The sequence below is a fragment of the Columba livia genome, chromosome 21 (assembly GCF_036013475.1).
Source record: "Columba livia isolate bColLiv1 breed racing homer chromosome 21, bColLiv1.pat.W.v2, whole genome shotgun sequence".
Classification (NCBI taxonomy): Eukaryota; Metazoa; Chordata; class Aves; order Columbiformes; family Columbidae; genus Columba; species Columba livia.
In genome coordinates this window covers 2,962,934-2,987,239 of record NC_088622.1, presented here as the reverse complement: position 1 = coordinate 2,987,239, position 24,306 = coordinate 2,962,934, and the positions used below count along the sequence as shown (strand labels likewise).

Below are 24,306 nucleotides of genomic sequence, written 5' to 3'. Positions count from 1 at the left end.
CTGTTGTTTATTGTCACGACCTTAACTTTTTTCAGCTAGGTGTTCTATTTAATTATAATGTTTATAATAAATATCAGCTCCCTTGGCTGCGTGCTTAGGCCTGTAGCATGCGGAGTGCTTTGCTTGTAACCGCATCCCTTGTCTGTGTTCATTATCTGTTAATGGTACTCAACATGACAGGCTTGTTTTGATAAATGAAGGCTGCCAGGAAAGCTGGGCTGGATTTCGCTGCGCTGGATTTGCGCTTGATTTCCTTGTGTGACACCAGATAACTAACGCACGCTGGACCAGACACAATGACGTGTTGTGCGAGGCCTGTAGCAATTGTTCCAAAGCTGTTGTAATTCAGGGAATCTCTGCTCGAGCCTGTCCTGGGTCTCATTCTCTCCAATATATTTGCCTAACCCTTGTGGCAGCTTTTGCTTAAGCGGTCTCCATGTGTTTTCTGTATGTGTAACTTGGTTTTTTCCCCCCTTTTTCAGACTTGTGCTTTTAGTGATGGTGTTAAAAGAAATGCTACTGTAAGTTGATAATGTTGTGACTACTAAAGGTGCATCGCATGATCAGGAAAAGATTTTTCATATTTTATTACCGATTTCCAAATGACAACATAAGTCCCTGTTGCAAACTGGAGCTGGAGGCTGTACCCTGTGCATGTGTTTTATTTTAGTCTGTGAAATGGGGGCAGATCTCCATATCTCATAGGAAAGCCAATTAGTGAAAGTTGAGTTGTTTCTGGTGTCAGTGATTGAATGCTGTAGCCGTTCTCTTCATTCAAGAGTCTCCAACATGCTGTAGGAAAACAGATGGGACTTCAGATGATTTCACTGCCAAATTCTGAAGCTGGATTTGTAAGACAGTGTCTGAGACTCCAGAATACTCTCCAGTTCTGTTGCTGCGTTCAAACTGCTGGACGCTGCTCTGCACTGCTTGAACAACTTTTGTCCTAATGAAGTAGAAAAAATTCTACAGATACAACTAAAAAAAAATTAGGTGCGTTTTTCCGCTCTCAAGATTTGTGGTCCAGGCGGGCTGGGTCCTTATCCTAAAGGGATAAGGTGGTTTAGAACAAATACCATCCAATTCTATTTTTCCAATAAATGGAACTTGGCCTGAATGAATGTACCGCTGGAAAGCTCGTTTGGAAGTCATTAGAAGGAAACACTCATTTAAATACACACTGGAGCAGTAAGTTCCTTGTATGATTTGCCAGGTGTCAGGTCACATTTGATGAGAAAATTGAAGTGAGGATAAGTGCAATGTGGTTGCTTTGTACTGACTTGGGCATTGAATTGCAGCTCTGGCAGGTCTGGAGCTATCACACGGCTCCTTGATTACAAAGCTTATTTCAAACCAGTTCTTTGGCAGACGGGCTCCGGGTCAGGAGCTGTTGTACGATGAATATTGCAGGAGCGAAGCTTGTGCTGGGCACCCTCTTCAATGTGTATTGATCATCGCAGCCTTGCGGTGTGGCAGGGGCGTTAGAATTAATCAGCTGCTTCAGCTCTCTTAGTGGTTTTAGGCAGCTCTTTCTAGAAAGTACAGAATAAATGTTTGAAGTTGGACCTTTGTCTCTCGTGCTGTGGCACAAAACATGGTAGGAATATCTGTGGATAAACAGAGGGCAAATATCCAAGTACAAACAATTAACAGCATCTGGAAAGAATAAGCTGGCAGACAGTACTTGAGGGTGTTGCTCTAATTAACTGGGTCGGTGAACCTTGATAATTATTTTTTAAAAAATTACTATTTTTAAAATTTCGTAAAACCAGCTCTGAGAAGGTGCACGTACACCCGTATTTATTTTATAGGTAAAATACTGCATGGCTAGGAACTAGATTTTCTTGGCAGGGAAGAGTATACGCTGCCCTCAGGTAATGGATTACATAGATGACTTGTTTTGCATTTTATTCTGCAAGGGAAATGGCAAAGCTTGGCTCTAAAATTAAGTTGGTCCTCGCAGCTGAAAGGTCATGGTTGTGGTTTTAAAGAACAGTGCAAGACATTCTGAGATTCAGACAAGTTACAGGTTTGCATGAAGACACGTAGTAAAGGATCAATATTATTTTTGAAAATCGCCAATTAAATGCAATTGTAAGGAACATATTTTGCTGAGCAGTTGAATTTCTGTTTCTAATGTGGGGGGAGGGAAGATGATGTAGAAAGGATTTTAAACAAAATGGCTTACTAATTGAATTCATTGCCAGCAGAAATCCTCGTGTAGAAGTGTCTTTTAATGTGACACCGGACAGGCATCTCCTCCTTATCCATCTTAGGGCTGAACGCCGTGTGTGGATGTGTTCCCTCCACCCCTCTGTTTTATCTGCATTTTCCCCACCCCCTGTGTGTTTTGATCAGCGTTTGGAGCGGCGAGGAGCTCAGCTCGCATTAATATTCCTGGCTGCAGCTCCGGGATGTTGAGCCGCTGATCACTCCCGGCGATGCTTCGCCTCCTCAATATCTTGCTTGCAGATGCATTTTCTAGCTGACCACGCTATTAAAGAGCTGCCATCAATCACGGGGCTCCCGGTTCCGGCGGGGCCGAGCGGGGCGGAGGCAGAGGCGGCGGCCGGGGGAAGGAGCGGGGCTCTCCGGTGCGTCCCCGCCGCCTGCACCGGGGAAGCGGCGCCGGGCCGGGCCGGTGCGTGAGAGCGGAGCCGGGCGGGGCGCGGGGGAGCGGGCGGGTTCCGCGCCGGGTTTTCCGCCGCCTCCCGGTGCCGGGCGGGGAGCGGCGGCCGCGCTGCTGACCGGGGGTGGGGGGAGCGGCGGAAAACCCGGCGGGCCCGGGCGAGGCGGCTCGTTCCGCACCCCGGCCCGGCTGCGAGGCGGAGGGGCCTCCTTTTGTTCGCCAGCTGCGCCTTCTCGTCGGCCCCGGGCCCCGGTTCCTCCCGGTCCCCGGTTCCTCCCGGTCCTCGCGGCCGCCCCCGACACCCCGTGCGCCCCGGGGGCGAAACGGGGTTCGCCGGGGTCAGGCGGGAGCAGCGACTGTGGGCGAGTTGTGTTCACTCCGAGAGCTGCGGAGCCCGAGCCCCGGGCTGGCGGGTGAGTGTCCCCCCAACCCGGGTCAGTGTCCCCTGTGGGGGTCAGAGCCGTGGGGCTTTCTCTTGGAGCAGGACCTGGGGTCTGCTGGTGAAATCGCAGCTGGGGGTCAGTGCAGTGGGGGCTCCAGACCACGTTGATGGGGTAACTTTAGTGCCTTCTTGTGTACACGTTGTATTTCCAAGAGGAAAATTAAGGTTGGTCTTAAAGTTGGCTAATTGTTACTTAGCCAATGATAACACAAAAACACCTGGGTGGAGGAAACGCCTGACTTAATTCTCTTCTCCCCTTTTGGCTACTCTATTTTTTTCAGACAAAGTTGGATGCAGTCGGTAGGTGAGGCCATAGTTGTTATTGGCCTGAGGAGTTCAGAATGCTTTCAGACTGCTGGAGTTTCTTTTACCTCTGTGTTCTAAATATAAACAGTTGAGCTAAACAGAGTGCTGTGTTCAATTATTTTTTTTAAGCAGATGAGATAAGGAGCTGCATTTTCCTCATCCTGAAAGAAAGTGCTTTTTCCCTGCACTTGATAAAATGGAATGCCTTTGAAGTACTAATTGGTACGATGTGTGGTGTAACTTTTTGAGCGCTGTTTAATGGTGTTTTAAGATAGCGACAGGAGACCTGCTTAGCCACTTTGTTTCCTGAGGAAGAAACCAGCTCTGCTTTGTTTTGCGGTTGGTTTTAAGCTGCTCTTGAGCCCATGTGGCTGTGCCTGCGTGGGGCATTGTGTGCCTGGATGGCCTCGCAGCCAGATGGGGCTGCTCTAATTGCATGGCATTGGAAACAGCAGTTGACAAGGTGACTTTTTTTCCCCTTAAACGTTAGGCATGAAGTGGAAGGTTGAAATCTAGCGGAGTGTGCTTTCAGATGCTCCATCAATATGTTTCTTCTGGGAACTCAGTTTAAAGTAAACTGGATTTGAAACCCTACAGGCGAGCACTGTTCCAATGTAAAGCCGTTAATCTGCAGGCAATTAGTTCCAGACGTGCAACCAACTCTGCATTTTTGTCAGTTTTTGTTCTTACAGGCAATCGCATTTCTGAATGCTTATGCCTAGTGACTATCACAAGACAGACGTTTTAGCTGCCTGACAGCAAGTCGAGAACTGTGTGGGAGCAGCATTTAAAAGCTGCTGTTTGTTTTATCCAAGCCTGTAATTTCGTAGTGTTTAAAGCATTTTCTAAAGATCTCTGGGAGCGGTGGAAGGTGGTTTTGAGGCCAGAGCGCTCGGGTGCTCGTTGTGCTCCGGCTGGCGCTTGGCAGCGGCTCTTGCCCTGGTATTTGATCTGGCACCGGGAACCGCCGGGATTACAGCACTTCTCCCCTCCCCGGCTGTTTCAAAGTGATGCGTCAGCGAGTGTCGGTCCGTAACGGGTTTTAAGACATAAAGTGCATGTGTTCACTGTAACCCTGTTTCCAGAGAAAGGCAGTTAAGAATTTGTCTTGTTTTGCGGTTCGGATTTATGAATTGAGGCGAGGGCTGACGTAATCCATCCTACCACTTCCTTTGTGTGTGTTTTAGAGTTGATAGTGCTTTGTTTTACTTAAAATAGCCAGAGCTGCTTCTTAAATACTTTTCCATCTCCTTTAGGCTGTGGCCTTCAGCATAAGCGGACAACTTGTTAAGTTGGACCTGATGGTGCCTCTGAGGAAATGGTTCCTTCCTTTTGTCACTAAGGTTCAGTGAATTGCTTGTATGCTAAGTAGATGAGACTTTAATTTTAATTAGCATAATGATGTGTACAGCTGTTCTGTCAGAACAGTTCCACTGTCTTTGCGATTTTATTGCAGGTTGTAGAGAATCTCTTGATGTGTCTCTCAACCCCTCTTTTGCTTTTATTTATGTAAAGGTGACAAGACGGGGTTTTGTTTTGTGATGTGAGTGGTTAGCAGCTCATCGGCGAGAGAGCTTTGTGTGGGTTTGTGTGCTGGGGAAGCGAGCAAGCTATTCATTAGTAGTCTGATCCCAAACCTCCTTGTTTTTTTTGGGGTTGAGGGGGGTTATGCTACATGTTTTTGTGCTTAAGAGTAGCCAGAAGGAACCTCAAACTTCCTAATTGTACAGTGTGTTTTTTTAATGTATTTTCTGCTGTACTGTGGATGAGTTCCTGCTGTAGTGATTGACCTGTATGTAGATAAAGGACTTAAAGGGTGTCTGTCCGGAAAAAAACCCACCACTTTGAAAGCGTAGAAACAATGCCATTCCTTTTGGGCACCTGAGGTTTTTAGGCAGATGGCGTGGTGTTCTTTAATGGATGTACAGTTTATGGAGCCAGCTCTGAGTGTTGGGTCAGTTGTACCTATGTTATTCTTGCCTCGTTCTGGGAATTTGTCAAGTGATAGAGAGATTGTGGTGGCACTGTGTGTATGCTGAATTAGGGGTAAAAGCAGTTTGTAAAACGCTGAGAACCAGCATTTCTGTAATTTGGTGGTATATACTGATAACATGATAATTCACCTGAGATCTGGTTACTGGTAAAAACAAACAGCACAGTTACGAAGGCAGAGTGTGGAAATAGATACATGTTGAGATGATAATGAAATGCTGTTTTGGCCAAGTGATTTTCAGATGAAGGCTGTTTCAGTGCAGCATGGGGCCGGGCTCTGGCAGATGAATGGATTAAAAGGTGCTGACTGGAGTTGTTACAGGTCCCAGCTGTTGGCCTTGTGCCCCATTGTCACCCTGGTCCCCAAAGCAGGGGATCAAAAGCATGAGTGAAGCTCGTTTTGAACAGCCAGCATTTGCAGCCGGACTCATTTACTTAAACAATTTCTAATTCTACTTCAGCTGAATGCACCGGGCAGAAAACAAAAGCAGTTTGGGAGCGGAGCTACAAGGGCACCCCAGAGTTCGTTCTCAGGGGTGTGATAATTGTTGGGCACTTGGCTCCGCAGACAAGAGATGCAGAAAACTAGATAGAAGTAGCAGCGTTTTGTAGGCATTAGGAAGCAGGAGTTCCGTGTAGCCTGTGGTGTTTGATGCAGACGCTCAGCACTTTGATCTCTGTAAAGGGTACAGAGCAGCTTTGGCTGCTTCAGTACAGTGGTGGCGCTCAGACGGGATCAGGTTGGTCAACAAGCTTGTCTGGTAGTTTTATTAATTGTTGTGAGCTGTGATGTCTTTGCCAAGACGTCTGCTGCTTTGAACCTTTGTTTTTAAAGGGCGAGACTCAGATCAGTAAATGACTTACACCGAGTAGCTCTATTTTGCATTTCAAGGGTAAATACGATAAATGGTATCTCCGTCAGTGTAGTCCTGGAATAGGAAGCTACCTGGTGCTCTGATGTGAATGTCTAATATTGATAGTCATTGCATGGATTTTTAAACAGAGTTTTTCATTGTGTGAAGAACACTCAGCATTGCCTTAGAAACACAACTGTCCAAGTGGCTCCGGTGCGAGAGGGGAGGTTCTGCCAGCTTTCTGAAACTCAGCAGTGATGTTGCTTTAGGAGCTGTCAGCCCGTTAATGTAATCAGTCTACAAAATTAGCTCATTTACCCACACCAGGATCAATACGTTCCTTCCTCTGCCTGGGAAGTTCACAGCCTTTCTGCTTCCCCTCCCCATATGTTGCTTGGAAAACCATTGGAACCCAGCAGAGAGTAATGTTAATAGGTATTTTAACCCAAACACCTGGGAACTTAGTTATTGGTATTTTTTCATGTTGCGAAGTTTCGTGGATTTAGTCCGTGATGACTAAAAGTTGCCTCAGCAGGTAGTTAAATTACAAGATAAGGTGAAAATGACCAAACCATAATATAATAGTCAATATGCTTCAAGCACTTACGGTTGGGGACTTTATTTTTTAAAGTTTGATGTGGCAACAGATCCCTGTACAATTTACTCTTCCAAACAGTCAAAACATGCTGTATTTGCTCCATTTCCTATTGAAATCTAACAAAGGAGCCAGAAATCAGTTTTCCCTTTCCTCATAATAAAGCTATTCCTGTGAGATTAGAGCTGGGAATGGATATTTGTTATATATAGCAGTTCCTGCGTATTAATTTAATGCTCTTAGGTGATCTTTTATGTTGGTTTGTGGGAGAGTGTGTGAGGAAGGACACATCTAACCTGCACGTTTAATATTAGACTATTGTAATTGGCTTAAAGTTGGAGACCCGGCCTGTGCTCGTGGTTACAGCCCGTATAGAGAGTTAAGAGCAGCCCAAGGTTATTAGATCATTTGGAAACAGATTACCCTTTCACAGTGTAATAAAGTAATTATGAATAGTGTATGAAAATTGGTTGCAGTCTGTTTCAACATTATGACTGCCTGTCTTTAAAAGAAACAGCATTGTCCTCTTTTGTGTTGATCTTCTAATTTGCGTGTTAGATTTTTGCCACTTCCGGCTGTAAATGCTAAGTAGCATTAAAAAAAACCCCAAATTATGCCATCTGTTTATATAGGTTTTCTGTGAGGTTTTTCAGTTCTTGATAATATCATTTCACCTTGGGTCTGTAGTTGGTGTAAAGTGTGGAGTCATTAATAGAGATGAGAAGGAAGCTGAACATGTGCATGCTGAACTTGAGGGTTTGGCATTTTGCACAAGTGCTGCTGTATACGGTTATATTTTGGTATAAAATGTTTTTAAACCCGTGCCTTTAGCCGAGAGCTTCACTTGTGAGGATACACTTTGGTATATCCGATGCCAAAGGTAAATTAACTATCTTGTTCTGTTATATTCAGCTGACGCTGCTCAAATACCCGCTGAAAATACTGAACTAAGCAGCGTGTTTCGCGTTGCTGTTCCAGGTATCTCTGGGTTCCAGGGAACTCCGAGCGGGTCAGAAACACGGGTGTTTTCTTCAAAATGGGCTTTTTAGTGCAGTTTGAACACTGGAAATGTCCCAGTAGCTTAAGTTTGTTGAGACTTGGCTTTCATGGGAGTTCTAGAGTAAATATAAACTATTGTTAAGTAGATAAACAAGTGGTGGAGTCCCATAGATGATTATGGGGATAGAGGATGAATAATAGAAACTTTCCCCATGATTATCTTCAGGAAACTTTTCCTGCCTCTTATAGTCTAAATTGTGCATGTGGCGACTTCAGTTTATTTTTGTTTTGAAGCACAGGTGAAAATTCATGAGCAAGTTTTCGCTTTGCTATTGGGCTGAGAGCTTGATGAGTACCTTTTAGGTGAGTTTATCTTGCTCTTTCTTGGCCTTGTGACGGTTGATACTAAAATGCTATACATAAAAATGGATTCCCTATTCTGGATTAAAAAAAAATAGTTACATAATTGTTTTGACATGCACTTAAACCAGAGTTCAGGCTGATTCACAGGCCAGGTCATAATTCAGCGTACGTGTAGAACCAGTCAGCACGTCATAAATCTCCCACTGGTTGTGTCTGTCCCATGGGAGAGGCTGGGGAGAAAACAGGCTGGTCCCTCAAGGCTTGGATGGGTTTAATTAGGTCCCAGTTGCTCGGGTTGCTTGGTGCATTTTCTGCTGTAGTATTTTGAAAGCAGCTCCTGATGAGGTTGGTGTTTCAGGGATAAGCGTTGACTTGATGTCCTTCTGAACTCCGGAGTGTTCTGTTGTTGAATGCTCGTGTGCAGCGAGTGATAGAAACTCTGTAGATAAGAACCTTCAAAGGTATGTTTGTACAAGTAGAACTTTATTGCGTCACATTTATAATAAATAATCTAATTGGTTTTGCTGCCTTTGGTTGCTAAATGATCACCTGGGGTTTTTATTTGAAAGAACAAGTGAAATACGGTAATCCTAGTTTGTTATAAAGAGTAAAGGCCGTCTGAAACAGTGATTTGAACAATGAGCGGTGCTCCGCTCAGCCTGGAGTCCTGTCCACTACAGACTGCAAACAGGTTTACCCATCTTTTAATGTCGTTTCGGGGCTGTTACTGGTGTCTAAGCTGAAAATTCTACCTTGAAAAGAAAGTTAGGAATGTCATACTGCTTCATTTAGGAAAAATAACCTCCTCTTTTGAAGGTATTTCCAGTATAATATTTGGCTTGTGTGGTCTTAATTAGCATGTCATGAAGTATTAGGATGTCATGAAGTATTAGCATGTCATTAGGAAAGCTAAGGAGATTTTACTTTCTTTCTGTTTCTTGTGCTCATTCCTCTCTTTAAATGTTTCAGGTCTCTTGTTCTTGTCAGAATGTCAGTGCACTAAGGATGAACAGTCCTGGGTTTAAGCAGGATAAGGCACAAGTACTGTGGCCAGTTTGTTTTCTGTGGCCCTTTGCCATTCCCAGCCACTATTGGTGGCAAATGACGCGACGTGGTGCTGTTGTGAGGCCACCAGGTTCCATTTGTGGCTTAATAATTGTTTGCATGGATTATTCCACGCGCATGGTCTAATTTTCCAACATTGTTCTCAGCTTATAAGATCAGCCCTAAACACATTAATTCAACTATATTGCCTCATTCTGCTACATGAGATTCCATTACTTTAGTCATAGTTTGAGTATCTACCGAGACTGTTGGAAGTGGAAATTATATTAATGTCTAAAGCGTGACCAGAGTCAGAAGTTATTTCATGCAGTGTTAAAATACTACTTCTTGGTTTAGATTAGAAGCAGACTAATCACTTGGAGCATTTCTTAACGTTTCCTTCCTCCTCTCATGAAAGACGCAGCCAGTCGTGAAGTCTCTTTGAAACGGGTTCGTTAGTGGCAGATTACTGATCCAATTGTTCTTGTAGCAGAGACGGGCAGAAATGTCATGTATAGCGTTGAAACACCTAATACGTGGGACTGTGAACCGCTCCTTCTTCACAAATAGTCGCACGACGGCTCTTGTGTCCTTGCTGTGGTTTAGTTGGGTGAAATGCACTCTGGTTGTTGTATTAAAATAACGCAGATGAGAATGGATGCTGCTTTGTAGAAATAGTTTCTGCTGGGCAGGAAAGTACATGATAAAGAATCGGAAGGTCTTTAAAATTCTGAATAACAGCCCGTGATGTGTTTTAGTGCAGTCTGTGGTTCTGCTGAGCCCCGCGTATCAGTGCACTGGATTTAGGGGTCTAACCTTAAGGCTTTGAAACACTGGAAAAGCAGTTTTGGAAGTCAGGCAACCTTTAGAATTAGCCCGCTTGCGTAAATGTTGATGTTTTATGAATGTGATGAAAATAAGCTTATTGTGGTCTGTCTTGAATTCGAAAATCAAGGCTAATCTTGGTGTCAGTGGTGAATCCGACCTGTTCTGTCACTCCCGTGGATGCACCTGGTGTCCAGTGCTTTGGCTGTAACTGTTGAGTTGTACTACAAGGGCTGTAGTAGGAGTTATTTGGCGCTGGAGCGAATGTTACTGCTTTCCTGACTCATCTAAAAGCGACTATAGACAATTCGTTGTGTTCATTTGTCTATTCTACTCCATGATCCTACCTGTTAAGATAACCTAATAGTTCTTGCTATTTGTCAAGAGAAACAAATCTATGCGATTTGTGTGATTCCTCTCTTGTGTTTAAAAACTGGTGACATCAAGAGAGGGAATATTTCCTAATTAGCTGCTCGCTGCCATTTCACGTGATCTCTTGAAACACAGACCCTTTTTGCCGCATACCTTTTAACGTGTGTTTTGAAATCTTTAGCGAGAATATAGCAGGATAATGAACTGTTGTGCGGGGTCACTGCAGATAAAATTGTGTCGAAACAGTGCAGCTGTCTCACAACTTCTGTGCTTGCGCCTATTTGTGTACAGAGCATTGTGTATATTTGCTTTTGGAATAATATTCCTGCTGCCTCGTAGCAGAACCTGCTTGTGTAGCTGAGGAGTGAAGACCAAAGGTTGAACTTCCACTAGTCAGGTTTTACTACTTTAAATGCTCAAGTATTTGTTACTGTTTCCTGTCGGTGCAATAAAGGGAGCGAGATGTAGTTTGTTGTTAAGTGTTGTGAAATTATGAAGACTATGCTGACCGTTTGCTGTAGACCGTCTGTAATACGAGACGGAGATCAAGCTGCATTTCACGCATGAATAAGCCCCCTTAATCTCCCGATTACAACAGCGCTTCTGCCGGGGAGGAGAGGCTGTGCGGGGAAATTCTGACGTCGGCTCCGTCATTAACCAAAATAAGCTGCTCCTCGGAGAAAATGAGACCAGTGGCTGAAATTAGACTGTTTCACTAGGCAGAAATATCATTTGTATTGATGTTTATGTCAAAATGGTGGACAACAAAAATTCTGCCCTGTTAATACCCATTGCTTGTTCTGATGATGTTGTGCTGTTTTCCCCCCCTTTGTCACAGGACTGAAAGAGCACCATTTCTTTGTTTCCGCTGTTGTGGAATTTTACGCAGTGCTAGAGCTTTCCTCAGTCTTGGCCATGGTGTCTGTAACTCTGAGGACGCTGCTTTCTTTAGAAAGAAATTGCTTTAATTACAGCCACATTTCAGTGGAAATGTCTGGTCCGCCAGCTCATCTGAGGAGCCCACCCTGCAGTTATTCTGCCATTTCGAGTACTTCAAATGCACAGGCAGTTGCTTGGAGTTAAATAAAACAGTTCATGTGGCTGAAGACCAGTTTTTTTGCCTTTGCTCCTTAAAAGGGTTTTCCAAAAATAACCTGATCTAGTTTTCGTTTGGGTGATTTTAATGAAATATAACAAGGGCAAGTGTAGAGTCTTGAATCTGGGTAGGAACAACCCCAGGTTCCAGTATAAGCTGGGGAATGAACTGTTAGAGAGCAGCGTAGGGGAAAGGGACCTGGGGGTCCTGGGGACAGCAGGGTGACCATGAGCCAGCACTGGGCCCTTGTGGCCAGGAAGCCAATGGTACCTGGGGTGGGTTAGAAGGGGGTGGTCAGTAGGTCAGAGAGGTTCTCCTGCCCCTCTGCTCTGCCCTGGGGAGACCACACCTGGAATATTGTGTCCAGCTGTGGCCCCTCAGTTCCAGCAGGACAGGGAACTGCTGGAGAGAGTCCAGCGCAGCCACCAAGATGCTGAAGGGAGTGGAGCATCTCCCGTGTGAGGAAAGGCTGAGGGAGCTGGGGCTCTGGAGCTGGACAAGAGGAGACTGAGGGGGGACTCATTAATGCTTACAGATATCTAAAGGCTGAGTGTCAGGAGGATGGAGCCAGGCTCTTCTCGGTGACAACCAGTGACAGGACAAGGGGCAATGGGTCTCCTTCTGTGCAGACATTCCAACCCGCCTGGACACCTTCCTGTGTAACCTCATCTGGGTGTTCCTGCTCCATGGGGGGATTGCACTGGATGAGCTTTCCAGGGCCCTTCCAACCCCTGACATTCTGGGATTCTGTGGAATGGTTTCCACTGCTTTTGTTTTAGGTTCCTCCACCCTAATCTCACGTTTTGTCTCTAATCTGGGTTTTGTTGGCTGAATAGTTATCCTGGGAATCCAGATCTGGTTTGATACGGTTGCTGGAAGGAAAGCAAAGCAAAGTGAATCTGCCAGATAAAAGTAGAATCTGTTCAGCATGATCTGCTGTATATCACGACAAGTTTTTTGTTTAACTTTTTTTCCCTGTTTTAAATGTTGTTAAGCAACCTTATAATACAGATGTTTTCTTGGCTCCAAATGACATTAAATTCCCCAGATAATGGTTCTTGTTACAATAGCAGCTCTTTACAGGTCCCTTGGGCCTTTTCTCCCCTAACAACCTTTTAAATTGAAGGAGCTGTGTTGCATTACATGGACATATTAAAAAGTCCTATTTTTTAATGGCGTTATGGGATGGCTACTTTACGTTACTCCAGACCTATAGTGCAGTAATCATTTACATTAGCCTGAATGACTTCAGAGGAAAAGAAATAAATACGTGGCTTCATATTTACTGTCTGTGGCTCGCTGTTCCCAGATGTTATGGCTATAGAGGCTGTTAAAGCACCTTTTAAAATGACTCGAGCAGTTCTGAGTGTCACGTCTGAATGGAGCGGATCAATCCGGTGGGCTGGGATCTGGGTTTTTGCGCTGCAGCCCTAGTTCTCTATCTCGGCTGCTCTCTGGTTTTGAAGTGGCCCTTGAGCTGCTCGGAATGTGCACGAGGTGAAGAGGGCAGAGGGTTTGGAGGGGTTTTTCTTTGGTGTTTTATGTGTCCCAGCGTGATAAATGAGTGTTGGGCTGGTGGCTGAACTAACAGCCTCATCCCGCAGTGGGTGTGCAGACGGCTCCGCTGTCGGCCCTGCTGGTTTATACATCCTTCACCACACAGGAACACAGACAGCGGAAAGTCTGGCTAATTCATCTGTTAAGATTGGGAAACCTTATTGAGAGTACAGAAACTTTCTAAGACTCTATTGATTTTTATCCTGCTGCTCTTGAGCTAAAGCGGAGGGAAATTGTGACTTATTTGGAATTACATGACTTTTATGGAAGCCTATGTGTAAAACTGGCTAAAAGCAGCTGTCCTCAAAGCTTTTCTCAGGTCATTGTGAATATTGTACCTAAATTGTGTGACTGTTTTTGGAGAAGGTAGGAGCTGATAGCACCCCAAATATTACACCTGGTCTTTCAGTCTATTCTGTGCGCAAAGCTGAAGGTCTTGTGAAATGTTATTAGTACTTACTGGATTTATGGTCTCTCATGGGTAGATAGGTGTCCTATCTGCCCTGTGCCGACTGGAATAGGACAAAGTGAAGTGTTACTTTCCTCTCTTAGACCCAGTCTTTACAAGTCCTCACAATTGCTGGGTAAACCCGGCTGCTTTCTGGGGGAGGATTTAAAGATGCTTGAAACATTCTTGAGTAAAATGCAATGAAATGTTTCTCCTTTGGAAGCGTAACTGTGAAGATGCACAGAACAGCCTGTTGTTTTCTGCTGACAAATGCAGAATTTATTTTTTGCCTTGTGAAACGCTGCTTTGATTTTTTTGGGAGGAATCTCCTTCGCTCTCTTGTTTCTTCCTGTTCCTTTAAGCTTTTCTAGCAACACCATTGTGCTGAAGAGTGGGAATTACCATCTTATCAAGCTGTCATCCTGCATAGCTCACCTGTCAAGCCGCCGCTGGATCTGGATTTCGGAACGATGCCCCAATATCCCAAATCGGAGCGTGTTGATGTGAGGGCGGAACGTGCAGATCGCTGGTCCACAGCGTTACAGCCTGTGATTTAGAAGCTGACAGCTGGGAGCGGAGCGCGGCCCAGAAACAGGACAGCTCTTGTTTTGCTCTTCTCGGGTCAAGTTGGGTAAATAGCAGGGAGAAAAAAAAGGTGGTTGTCAGGAGAAGCAGCTCCTGATGTGAGAGATGCTGCTGGAGCCAGCGCCGGGTTGTTTCTGGGCACACCGGCTGCTTCAGCCATTTGGGGATGATTAGTAGAGAGCAGTTCAAAGTGAACAAAACACGCTTTTAATTGCATGTGCTTCCAGGGCTTACAAGAGCTACGGGCTGTAAATATGTAACTCCTAATGGCCATCCCTGGCCGAGTGTTCCAGTGCTATATTTGTGTTAGAAACTCAAAATGCCAGGGAAGGAGATAAGGAAGACAACTGATAAGCGGCATATTATTCACTGGAGGGAGCTTTTAAAAAGGCTTTTCAGCAAACTTGCTTCCAGGGGGGTCACAGGCTGGTCCCATTGAAGAACAGGCAGCTGTTCTTGAACAGCTGGAAAGCTGCTGAGATACCAACCAGAGCAGCACAGTCCTCAGAGGGGACTCATATGGTGCATGAGAACAGAGGAAGAAAATTATGAGTGTATAAGGGAATCGTTATGGGCCATTTTCTTTTTATATATATATTAATTCCTTGCGCTAAAACCGAGTTAAAATTCTTCCTTGACATCAAAACCAGGAAAAATTCCCTGGAACTCCAGCGGTTGCGGCACATAGCTCTTTAATCTGACATTTGCTGAAAACTCTGCCCTTTTATCTTGCAATAGGAGACTTAAAGCTTACAGAAGAACGGTCCTGTTGTGTTTATTGAGAGTGGTAACACATGATCAAATGAATCTTGTTAAAAGATTTATCTGTCTGGCTTAAATAAGAAAAAGGAGCTCTTGTCTGTATTTTTAGTTACCCTGTGTACTTAGTGCTTTTCTGTTTGTCTCGTAGCGTTTCTGTGGGACCTGGTCTCATATTTCTTTACAATCTGACTCTTTAGTACTAGTTAAGAGGTTTAAGTACTTAATGTGCGGAAAGGTGGTATTTGTGCCTTTTGCTCTGATAATGATATCCAGGTGTATAGATCAAATATCTCTGAGCCGTGTCTAATGGGTAACTGGGGTTTAACCATCTTAAAATAACTCACAGTGCCCAGATCTGCCTAGAACTCATTGCTCGTACAAGTAGGCTCCTGCTTTCCTGACTCGGAGTCTTTTAAATCTAATTCAAATTTAAAACGCTGAAAAAAAAAAACCCCAAACCTTGACCAGGTGAACGTGGGGTAAGGAGCAGTTGAAAAGAATGATTATGAACTTCTGCACTTCAGATTTTAAATGAAGTTTAAAGTTAAATTGTGTCTGCTGGATTGGTTTGAAGTCGTAGGTATCTGCGTTTTCTGCTAGAGAGCAGAGAACAGAGGATTTCAGCGAGTAGTTCTGCAGACGTGGTTTTTGGCTTATGTCTGGTTTGTAAACAGTGGAGGATAACAAGGACCTGCAGTGTGTGCTGGAATACGGGCTGGAGATAAGTTATCCCATCCTGGATGTAAGCAACTTGGATAAATGGATGTATCCTGTGGCTCTACTTAAATAACAACAAATAAAAGAGATCTTTGAGTGTGGTTGCACCGAAGCTAAAATTTTCCCTCAGGATTTTCAAATTGCATTGAGCTAATAATGGACGGGGCTATTCTTGCGCTCCTTTGTGTAGAGTCTCAGCCCTTGTAAAGTTAATGTTCCCCTTTTAGCTTAAACGACTTCTTTCCAAGATTAAGCTCTAAAAATTCCCTGTGGAAGAAGCAGTAAACCAGGATCAAAGGCAGTTAATACTCCTCAACCTGGGGTGCTGTAACCTGAATTTCTCTTCTCTGGGATGATGACAGAAGCAGCTGCTTTGGTGGTTGTTTGTTAGAATGAGAATGAGAAGCTGCCAGTGAGTAAAATTACTGGAAACCCAAGCGACAGAGCCTGCCAAAAACCACTTAAGATTTTCAATGTATTTGCTTCTACCGTCCTAATCCAGATTTAAACATCTGTGTGATTACTGTGTTTGGCAATATACTTGATCGTTATCCCCGTTTACTTTAGAGAACAAAAAAGAAGGTTCACAATATTGTTGTGATTTTTGTGATGATGTCAGTTTGATGGGTTCCATATTCATGCATAATTCCATATAGAATGAGAAAAGTGCTTAACCCACTAAAACATCTGTAACTGATAAATTACATTGAGTCAGCAGATTGTATTTTAAATATTTACATGTTGGTCAAGAGTGATTAGGGGACATTGGAGCTTTTGGACACGGAGCGGGTGGTGCGGTTGGTGGGCGAATAAAGAGCATGTCAGACCAAATACAGATGCTTAATTTATAGATGACGTACTGTTTCACTTGCAGGATATTTTGTGCTCCTGTGGTTGAAGAGATCCTTCCAAACACAGGGTGCACGCTTTGATTTATAAATCACTGTTTGCTTTTGGTTTCTGGTGTTAGTAACAAGGGAAAATACCACAAAGATCTCTTGTGCATAGGTTGAGATGCAACTACTTGTAATTTATAGATTGCCCTGGGAGAGTAAAGAGCTTTAATTCAAAACAAATAGATTATTTAGCCTCTGAAGTGAGTTTTGTATCAACAACAATAGGAAGAAACCCCTCAAGCTTGCTCCTGGGGTGTTTCCAGCCTCTAGAAACTCAAAGCGTTCCTTAGAGTCCCTGTAGGCCGTTGCTATCGCTGTGATCTGAGGTTCTGTGACAACTGACAGGTTCGTTGTAGTCTGCTCTCCTGGAGTTCCCCTGGATTCCCCGGGAGTGTTATCAGAGCCGTGGCAGCTGCTGGAAACGGGAGAAAACAGAATCATTTCCTACCTGCATGATGGGTTCATTGAGGAAACACCCGAGAGGTTGGAGCCACCGCCTGAACTGGATCAGCAAAGCAGTTTGTGTCTCTGGCTGTTTCCAGTGCTGAAGTAGCAGCCAACAGGGACGAGAGTATTGTAGTTTGAGATTGGTGTAAGTGAAGGAATTTCAAATACACGGCACTGCTGGCTTCTCAGCCGAATTCTTAACGATCAGAATAGTCTTTTTCCTTCTCAGGTGCTTAATGCATGAACATTCAGTCTTCTTAGGGCCGTGACTTTGATGCTATGGGGTTCTAGCCAGTGGACTCAGTTGGAGTTGTTCCCGAACCAGCAGAGCAGGCGGCTCTCGTGTGCACCCCGTTTTGCTCAGGGGATCCAGGCCCATAGTTCTGGGCTTGCAAATACTCGTCACAATTGTGTTTTTAAATCCAAACTTGTGTTGGAGGAACAACTAATGGAGTTGATGTGAACTGTTTTGGATGGTCAGGGAAGTAAAACACGTGGGATTATCTCTTCCTTTTGTACTCCCCAGCAGCAATCTGAGTGTGTGAAGGTAACGAGTTACAAAATCCGTTTCCTTGTGTTCTGTTACAGGTAAAGCAAGCGTGAAAGGTCGTGGTTTTGATATAGGGAGGAGGAGATTTGTTAGTGCGCTTGTAACTACCGTGGTTTGATTCATAGCTGCTCGCTAAACTTTTTCATTTGCTTGGAGAAAAGAAGTTGTAGACTCTTCATTTCTTGCAATTGGCTTTTCCCCCACTACTCACATGCTGCTTATTCAGCCCCAGGTATGGAACGATGTGTCTGTTCCGTGAGCGCTTCCCACCCAAGAACTTATTATATTTCTGCACTAAATTAAATACTTTAAGGAGTTGTGAGATCTTTTTGAGGATGGTCATAACTTCAGACATTTTATAGGTGCTTCATAAGTTATCGTCTCTACAGATGCTTCAGAAGAGCGACATTTTCCCGTCCTTTGTTTTCTGTACTGAATCGCTTTAAGGTGTGGGGTTTTGTTTTTATTTTCAGAAATTGAAAGAATTTTTAATATTAACGTGAGCTTTTCCCTTCTTTCTCCCCCTCTTTGCTTTCAAGAACCCTTTTAAAACGCTGGGGTTGTTGGAGTGGTTGAATTTTTCCTGGATTTGAGTGAGAAATTCAGAAGACTGAAGCCCAGGCTCACTGTCTACCTTTCACGGAGGCCCAGCCGTGAGAGGACAGAAGAAGGCACGTGGCGAATCATGACAGCGGACAAAGAGAAAGACAAAGACAAAGAGAAGGACAGGGACAGAGACCGGGATAAGGAGCGAGACAAGAGGGACAAGGCGAGGGAGAGCGAGAACTCGCGGCCTCGGCGGAGCTGTACGCTGGAGGGAGGCGCCAAGAACTACGCGGAGAGCGACCACAGCGAAGACGAGGACAATGACAACAACAGCGCCACCACGGAGGAGTCCACGAAGAAGAGCAAGAAGAAACCACCCAAGAAGAAGTCGCGGTACGAGAGAACAGACAACGGTGAAATCACGTCCTTCATCACGGAGGATGATGTTGTATACCGGCCCGGAGGTAAGAAGTTCTTGTTTCCTTTGAAAGAAATTGGGCACCAGAGCTACCAGTTAGTTGGCTGCAGCTGACAGCACAATGTGCTGTCTGGTTATTTAAATTGTGCTTGTCCTAGGGGCAGGCTGCCACATTTCCACTGGAGACAAACATGGATACACATGCAAAAGTTTTTTTAGCTATATCTTGTAACATCTGATTTGTTGGAATGCGCTTAGCTCCCCTTTGAAAAAAAGCCACCCTTTTTTCTTACTACTACATCAAATATCTGTGTATCGTATGGAATCTGTGTCACTGGGAATATTGAGATTAAATTGGACGAAGCACTTTGCTCCAACGCTGTTCTGAGCTGGTGGTTGGGTTGGGCGGCCTGGAGAGGTGTCAGCTCTCACAGGGGCTTCTGACAAGCTGTGGTTTCGTTGTTGGGCTCCTGTCCTGGCTTCTGTTTGTGAAAGAGAAACCCAGTGAGTGAAGGTCTCGTAGCCACGGCGCCGTTGATTCCGGCCTCACATTCCCAGCTAATGCCCGTGCACAGCAGTGTCAGCAAATAGCTGGGGTGTTTTGGGGACAGCAGCAGGAACTTGCAGCGTGCTCTGGGTGTCTTGGATGTGCCGCTTAATCCACATTTAGGGCCTCATGTCAGGTTTCAAGATCCAACCTGTGGTTGTTGCCAGATAACTTTTTCCTCCAAATGAAGTTGTACTTGAAAATGAGGTTATTCTGCCAGCTCGACTCGTCAGTTTTGAGTAGAAATGCCTGTGTTTATCTACACAGCATTTAAAAAGTGGTGATTGCAGTTGTTTGTTCCACCACGAGGAATTGGTTATGTTTGACTTTCCTCTTTAAAGCACTGGCTTAAGGGCCCTGGTAGTTCTATATTACTCCTCTGGAAAATGATCAGTATGCTGTAATAACTGCTGGAGCAAAATAGAGATGGATTCGAACTAAAAACCATGGAAATGAATGAGGTAAAACCTCGTGGCATTTTTCCATGAGGTGCTGTATATCTCAACTAGTAAAATCTCATTGTGTAAGTACAGATGTGAATGCTCTAAATGCTCCATCCAGTTGCAGTTGCTGTAAATACTCTGAAATCCTCATTGTATGTGTGAGCAGCATCAGATGGGTGGAAATGCTGCTGGTTGGGGGTGTTGAATTCTATACCTGTTCTTCCGTGTGAATGCTGTAGTCTCTTTTCACTTAAATCTACCAGGATTTGTCACAATCGCGTATCTATTGAAGTGCTTTAGTTATCATTTCAAACCGTTCAGAGATGTTTTTCTCTTGGCCGGGGGTTTGTAGCTGAGTCATATTGTATTTTTGTGCCCGAGCAGTAGCAATAGGGAGCCTGGAAAAGCTTTGGTGACAATCTTATTTTCAGTATCAGAGGATGAAAAATAATTGAGAATCTGTTAAGAACAGCTGTTGTGTGGGCCCAGCAGAACAATGCGCTACGCCGGCGTTATTGCAAGAAGACTTGGCTGGAAATTAAGGTGGAAAATGGATTTGTGATCTCAATTTTACCATGTAGTAGGATGGAGAAGCATTAGCACTGTTTACCCAGTGGCTGCAGCGCCTGGAGTACTTCTATACTAATTTTAAAATTGTATTTAAAAGATAATTTCTTAACAGGAGTGAGATCTTGAATGCACGTTCTGGTGCATTAATACATTCTGAAGCAATTTTAGCATCTGTCTTATGGCTGGTTACGTATAGGGAGGTGTATTTTTAACTAAGGGTACAAATGACATGAAATTTAGGAGGGATTAAGAGAGTTTAAATGAATGAGCCTTGCGCAGCAAGGATTAGCGAGATGGGAATGAAAGGTGCAGAACGGAGAGCGGCCTTCAGCTTAGGGCTCTGGGGATGTACGGCAAGGAAATCCTTTCCCTTTGTTTTATTCTTTCACTTAAATGCTCTTATCAGATAGGGGTGATTGTTCAAGGTTTGCATTTTTTTACTAAGTTGTCCTTGGTTAAAATCTCATATATTTACACCATTGCTGTAAACTTCTTAATCCAACACTTATTACTTTTTTCTTTACTGAGCTCAACAGCCATATTTGAGTAATAGCAAATAAACTGTAAATCAATAGGTAATTGGAATTTTTTCAAATGAAAGGTTACACTATGTTGTGACTGTATAAATACTGTCCATATTAACTTGCGTAGATACAATAAATGTATGTGAAGCTTTAAACTACGTATTAAAATTTATAGAGTAGAGCTTAGAAACACTCTGTGACTGATCTTTGGAGATCACACAGACCTGTCCTAAAAGCTGGGTGGCCCCTTTCCCCATCTGTTCTCTCAGCCCCCACAACCTCCCCTCGTTTCCTTACAAGTCTAATAGTTTTTTCTTACGTTGCTTTTGTCAAAATGACTCTCATGGTAACCAATTAATATTTCTCATGCAATGTATATTGAGATTTGCTTATAGGCTTCCTCAGCAGAAGGAAATGATGGTTATAAGACAGTTGCATCAATACTGAGATTATTTTTTCCTCCTCTTAGATTCAATTAGATTTGTTATAAATGCTGAATTTCCTTCCATTTCCAGTGCAGATTTATTCCCTTCTATCCTCCTGGCTTTTGCCAAAATAGAGCACAGTGTGCAAGGCTCGATCTTCCCATACGGTTTGTACGCACATGCGGCGTCGTTAACACCCAGCTCCTAATTGGGTGTCCTCTGAAGCTGGTGCTCTTGTTTTGTAGCACGTTTTTTTGCAGTTCTGCGTTTTTGAATGTCAGACTGTATGTGAATTTAAACACTTGGATACTCTGCTATGCAAACCAGACTTCAGAACTACACCTGTTGTTTGGGTTAGACAGTCGGGCCTGTGTATGATTTTTGGTATAGAAGGTACCGAAGTGCTGTCAGTGTATCGTACTGGACTTGGGTGGCTCTAAGGTGCTTTTGGCACGGCTGTCCGGGCTTTTTCCAACTGTTCCAAACCCCATGGGGAATTCAACAGCTTTGCTATAGGAACTGGACACAATATTCCAGGTGTGGTCTCCCCAGGGCAGAGCAGAGGGGCAGGAGAACCTCTCTGACCTACTGACCACCCCCTTCTAACCCACCCCAGGTACCATTGGCTTCCTGGCCACAAGGGCCCAGTGCTGGCTCATGGTCACCCTGCTGTCCCCAGGACCCCCAGGTCCCTTTCCCCTACGCTGCTCTCTAATAGGTCATTCCCCAACTTATACTGGAACCTGGGGTTGTTCCTGCCCAGATACAAGACTCTACACTTGCCCTTGTTATATTTTATTACATTTTTCCTCACCCCTCCTGCTGGAGGAAGCTGTTTGGGTCCTGTCCCATTCCAATTCAGTGTGTTTGACACGTCAGGAAGGGATATTACTGTATTAGAGCCCAGAACGTAATACCACGGATATTGTTGCTACTGAGCAGACTGATGTAATGGCATCACAATGGCACCTTGAACGCTGGGCTGGCAAATCTCTGGATGAAAGCCTAAGTAGATTTGGAGCCTCAGGAAAACAGATGACTCGATGTCACCTGAAGATGAGGACAGTGTTGTTTGCCGACGTAGAAACATTTAAATGGATCTGCGGGAATTAAAAGGACTTAGGAGGATCTGTTTCTACAGTGACATCAGTAGCTTTACGAACAGCTCATCAGCAAGTGGCACCAGCACGAGGTGGCACAAGATGAAACGCTCCTGCGGGGCGAGCAGCGCGGTCTGCGCCTTCCCGGCGTCCCAAACAGCTCTGGAGCCGCTGACACGAGAGCCTCTTTGTCCAACGTGTTTTCAGATGCATATGAGGCTGGAAGGAGAGGTGTAGAGTGTTAGATATGGAAAGTGCAGTTTGATATTGTGCAGGAAAAGAGGCAGAATGAGCTTTATGTGGATCCTGCAACCTCTGGCCTGGTGTAAGAAAAAGTAGGAATGTGTCTCTTTGCAGCTTTGAGATGCTTTGGGCAATCGCTGTTTGGGACAGCCGTTGCACTTTTTGGTTTAGTTGCCTTTTCTTAAGGCATGGAAAATCACAGTCACTAGTATGAAGTGGGATATTGCTACTGCAAAATATAAATTGAGTAGTAACTTTTCTGGATGTATAGGTTGATGTCACTTCTAAGTGTTGTTAGATTCCTGTCCCTGAGTGCAGTTTAGGAGGCACCATAACCCCATCAACTATTGTCTGGACAGGCATTGGAGAAGGAGAGAGAGACAGAATTTACAGATCGGATGCTCCGTTGTGAAATACTGCTGCTCAGTTGTCACCAGATGTGCCAAAGTGAGATCTTACATGCTTTTCACTGTGATACATTCTGTGATTACAGTGTACGTGGCCATTCCTCCAAGGGAGCACTTCATAAGCTATGAAATAGTTGTGGCTGAGATTTGAAGCCTTCAGGTGTAGGGATATTGCACTATCACAATGAGAAGATCACAGAAGGTGTTGGGTCCTGTTCTCTGTGAACCTGCAGACCCGACCATCAGTGTCTGTCCCGCGGAACGTGGCCAATGCAGTTCCAGTCCCAGCCGAACCAGAGTTACATTTACCTAAGATGTAGTTGGGCTGAGATTTCTTCTAGCCTGGTTTAGTAGGTGAGTCTTTAAACATGTCAGGAGGGTTAACAAAACGCACAAAAGCATCGCAGAAGGATTTTCTTTGGAGTTGCTTGAGGTCTGTAGAGAACTGTTTCCACGTGCAGCTGAGACGTGTGTTGTTATTGTTCTGTGCTGTTGCTTATAACAGTTGTCATTAGTTTTTATTCTCAGCGTTTTAGACTTTTATAAGAAGCGTGGTTTGTAAAGATCGGGTGAGTAGGTGAACAGCTTGAAGCGTAGAAAAAGGAGGTTACATAACTGCATACATCGACTGCTTAACTGCATGTTAGTAATTGTCTGTGTATGTGCTGTTAGCGTAAGCAGAAAGCATAAGCCAAACTGCGCGGGGGGGGAAGATGCATTTCCAGAGCTGGTATTTACTCCTGAGTGCTGGCCAGCTGCTGGCCTGGACAGATGGAGCCTTAAGTGCAGATCAAGGGTGATCTGGCAAATGGATCCTCTGGCTTTGTTCGGCTTTTGTGTCTAAGTCATGAAGAGCAGTGGGGAGGTGACTGTCCCCGGGGGCTGGGGGTACCTGGCGCTGGGGACAGGGCTCTGACGGGGAGGTTTTCTTGTCCTCTTTGTCAGTGTGTGAATTGTGATAGCGTTTTCATAGCAGATAACTGTGCGAGTGGAGAATTTTAGAGCAGACTTTCTAAGGTTATTGTTAATACTTGATCCGTGAGTCACCCCTCTGTGCTCATCAGAACAGTCCCTAACGAAAGGAGATGTGTTAATACTACCATGGGCTGCCATAATCAAGAGTTCCTAAAAGGAACATGCATTACGTGAACTTTGTGAGCATATGCTGTGTACTAAATGAACTTTATAACATCTTGTAATGCAAAGTAAAAAAACCTTATAAAGCTGTGGTGCTTTGGAGCTGTTACAGGGTGGATGTGAAATATAAATATTGCATGAACCTTTATTGACGGGATTTTTTTTGGTGTGTGTGACTACAACAGCTATAGGTGAAAACTTGTAATTTTATCTGTGCCACACAGATATGAGCAGATTTGCAGACTGTGTTATAGGGAGTTGTTTTTGCAGAGGATGAATATAGGATTGTGACCAAAGCAAAAAGTGGTATTTATGGGGACGTAGCATGCCATTACGAAACTAGGCAAATGGAAGTTTTGAACTAAAAACACAGTGAGTGGGAAGCAGCTGCAGGAAACCCGGACCAAGGGGAAGGAATTCCTTGAAATAGGGGTTTTCAAGGAGGAAAGTGAAGTTTGTGGCCGCAG

At 44.3% G+C, this 24,306-nt stretch overlaps 1 protein-coding gene across 7 annotated transcripts in view; it reads left to right on the top strand.

Moving 5' to 3' along the window:
• The window catches only part of RERE (arginine-glutamic acid dipeptide repeats), a 166,211-nt gene that overhangs the window by 32,172 nt on the left and 109,733 nt on the right, over positions 1–24,306 (top strand). For 4 of the 7 annotated variants that reach the window (XM_065037951.1, XM_065037952.1, XM_065037950.1 and 1 more), the window contains exon 2: positions 18,019–18,489. In XM_065037951.1, coding sequence (XP_064894023.1) covers positions 18,165–18,489 — 325 coding nt within the window. In that variant the 5' untranslated portion in view covers positions 18,019–18,164. Of the gene's footprint in view, positions 1–2,372; positions 2,642–2,770; positions 3,043–18,018; positions 18,490–24,306 lie in introns of those variants that run through there. The other 3 variants (XM_065037947.1, XM_065037948.1, XM_065037953.1) reach the window with 3 other exon arrangements.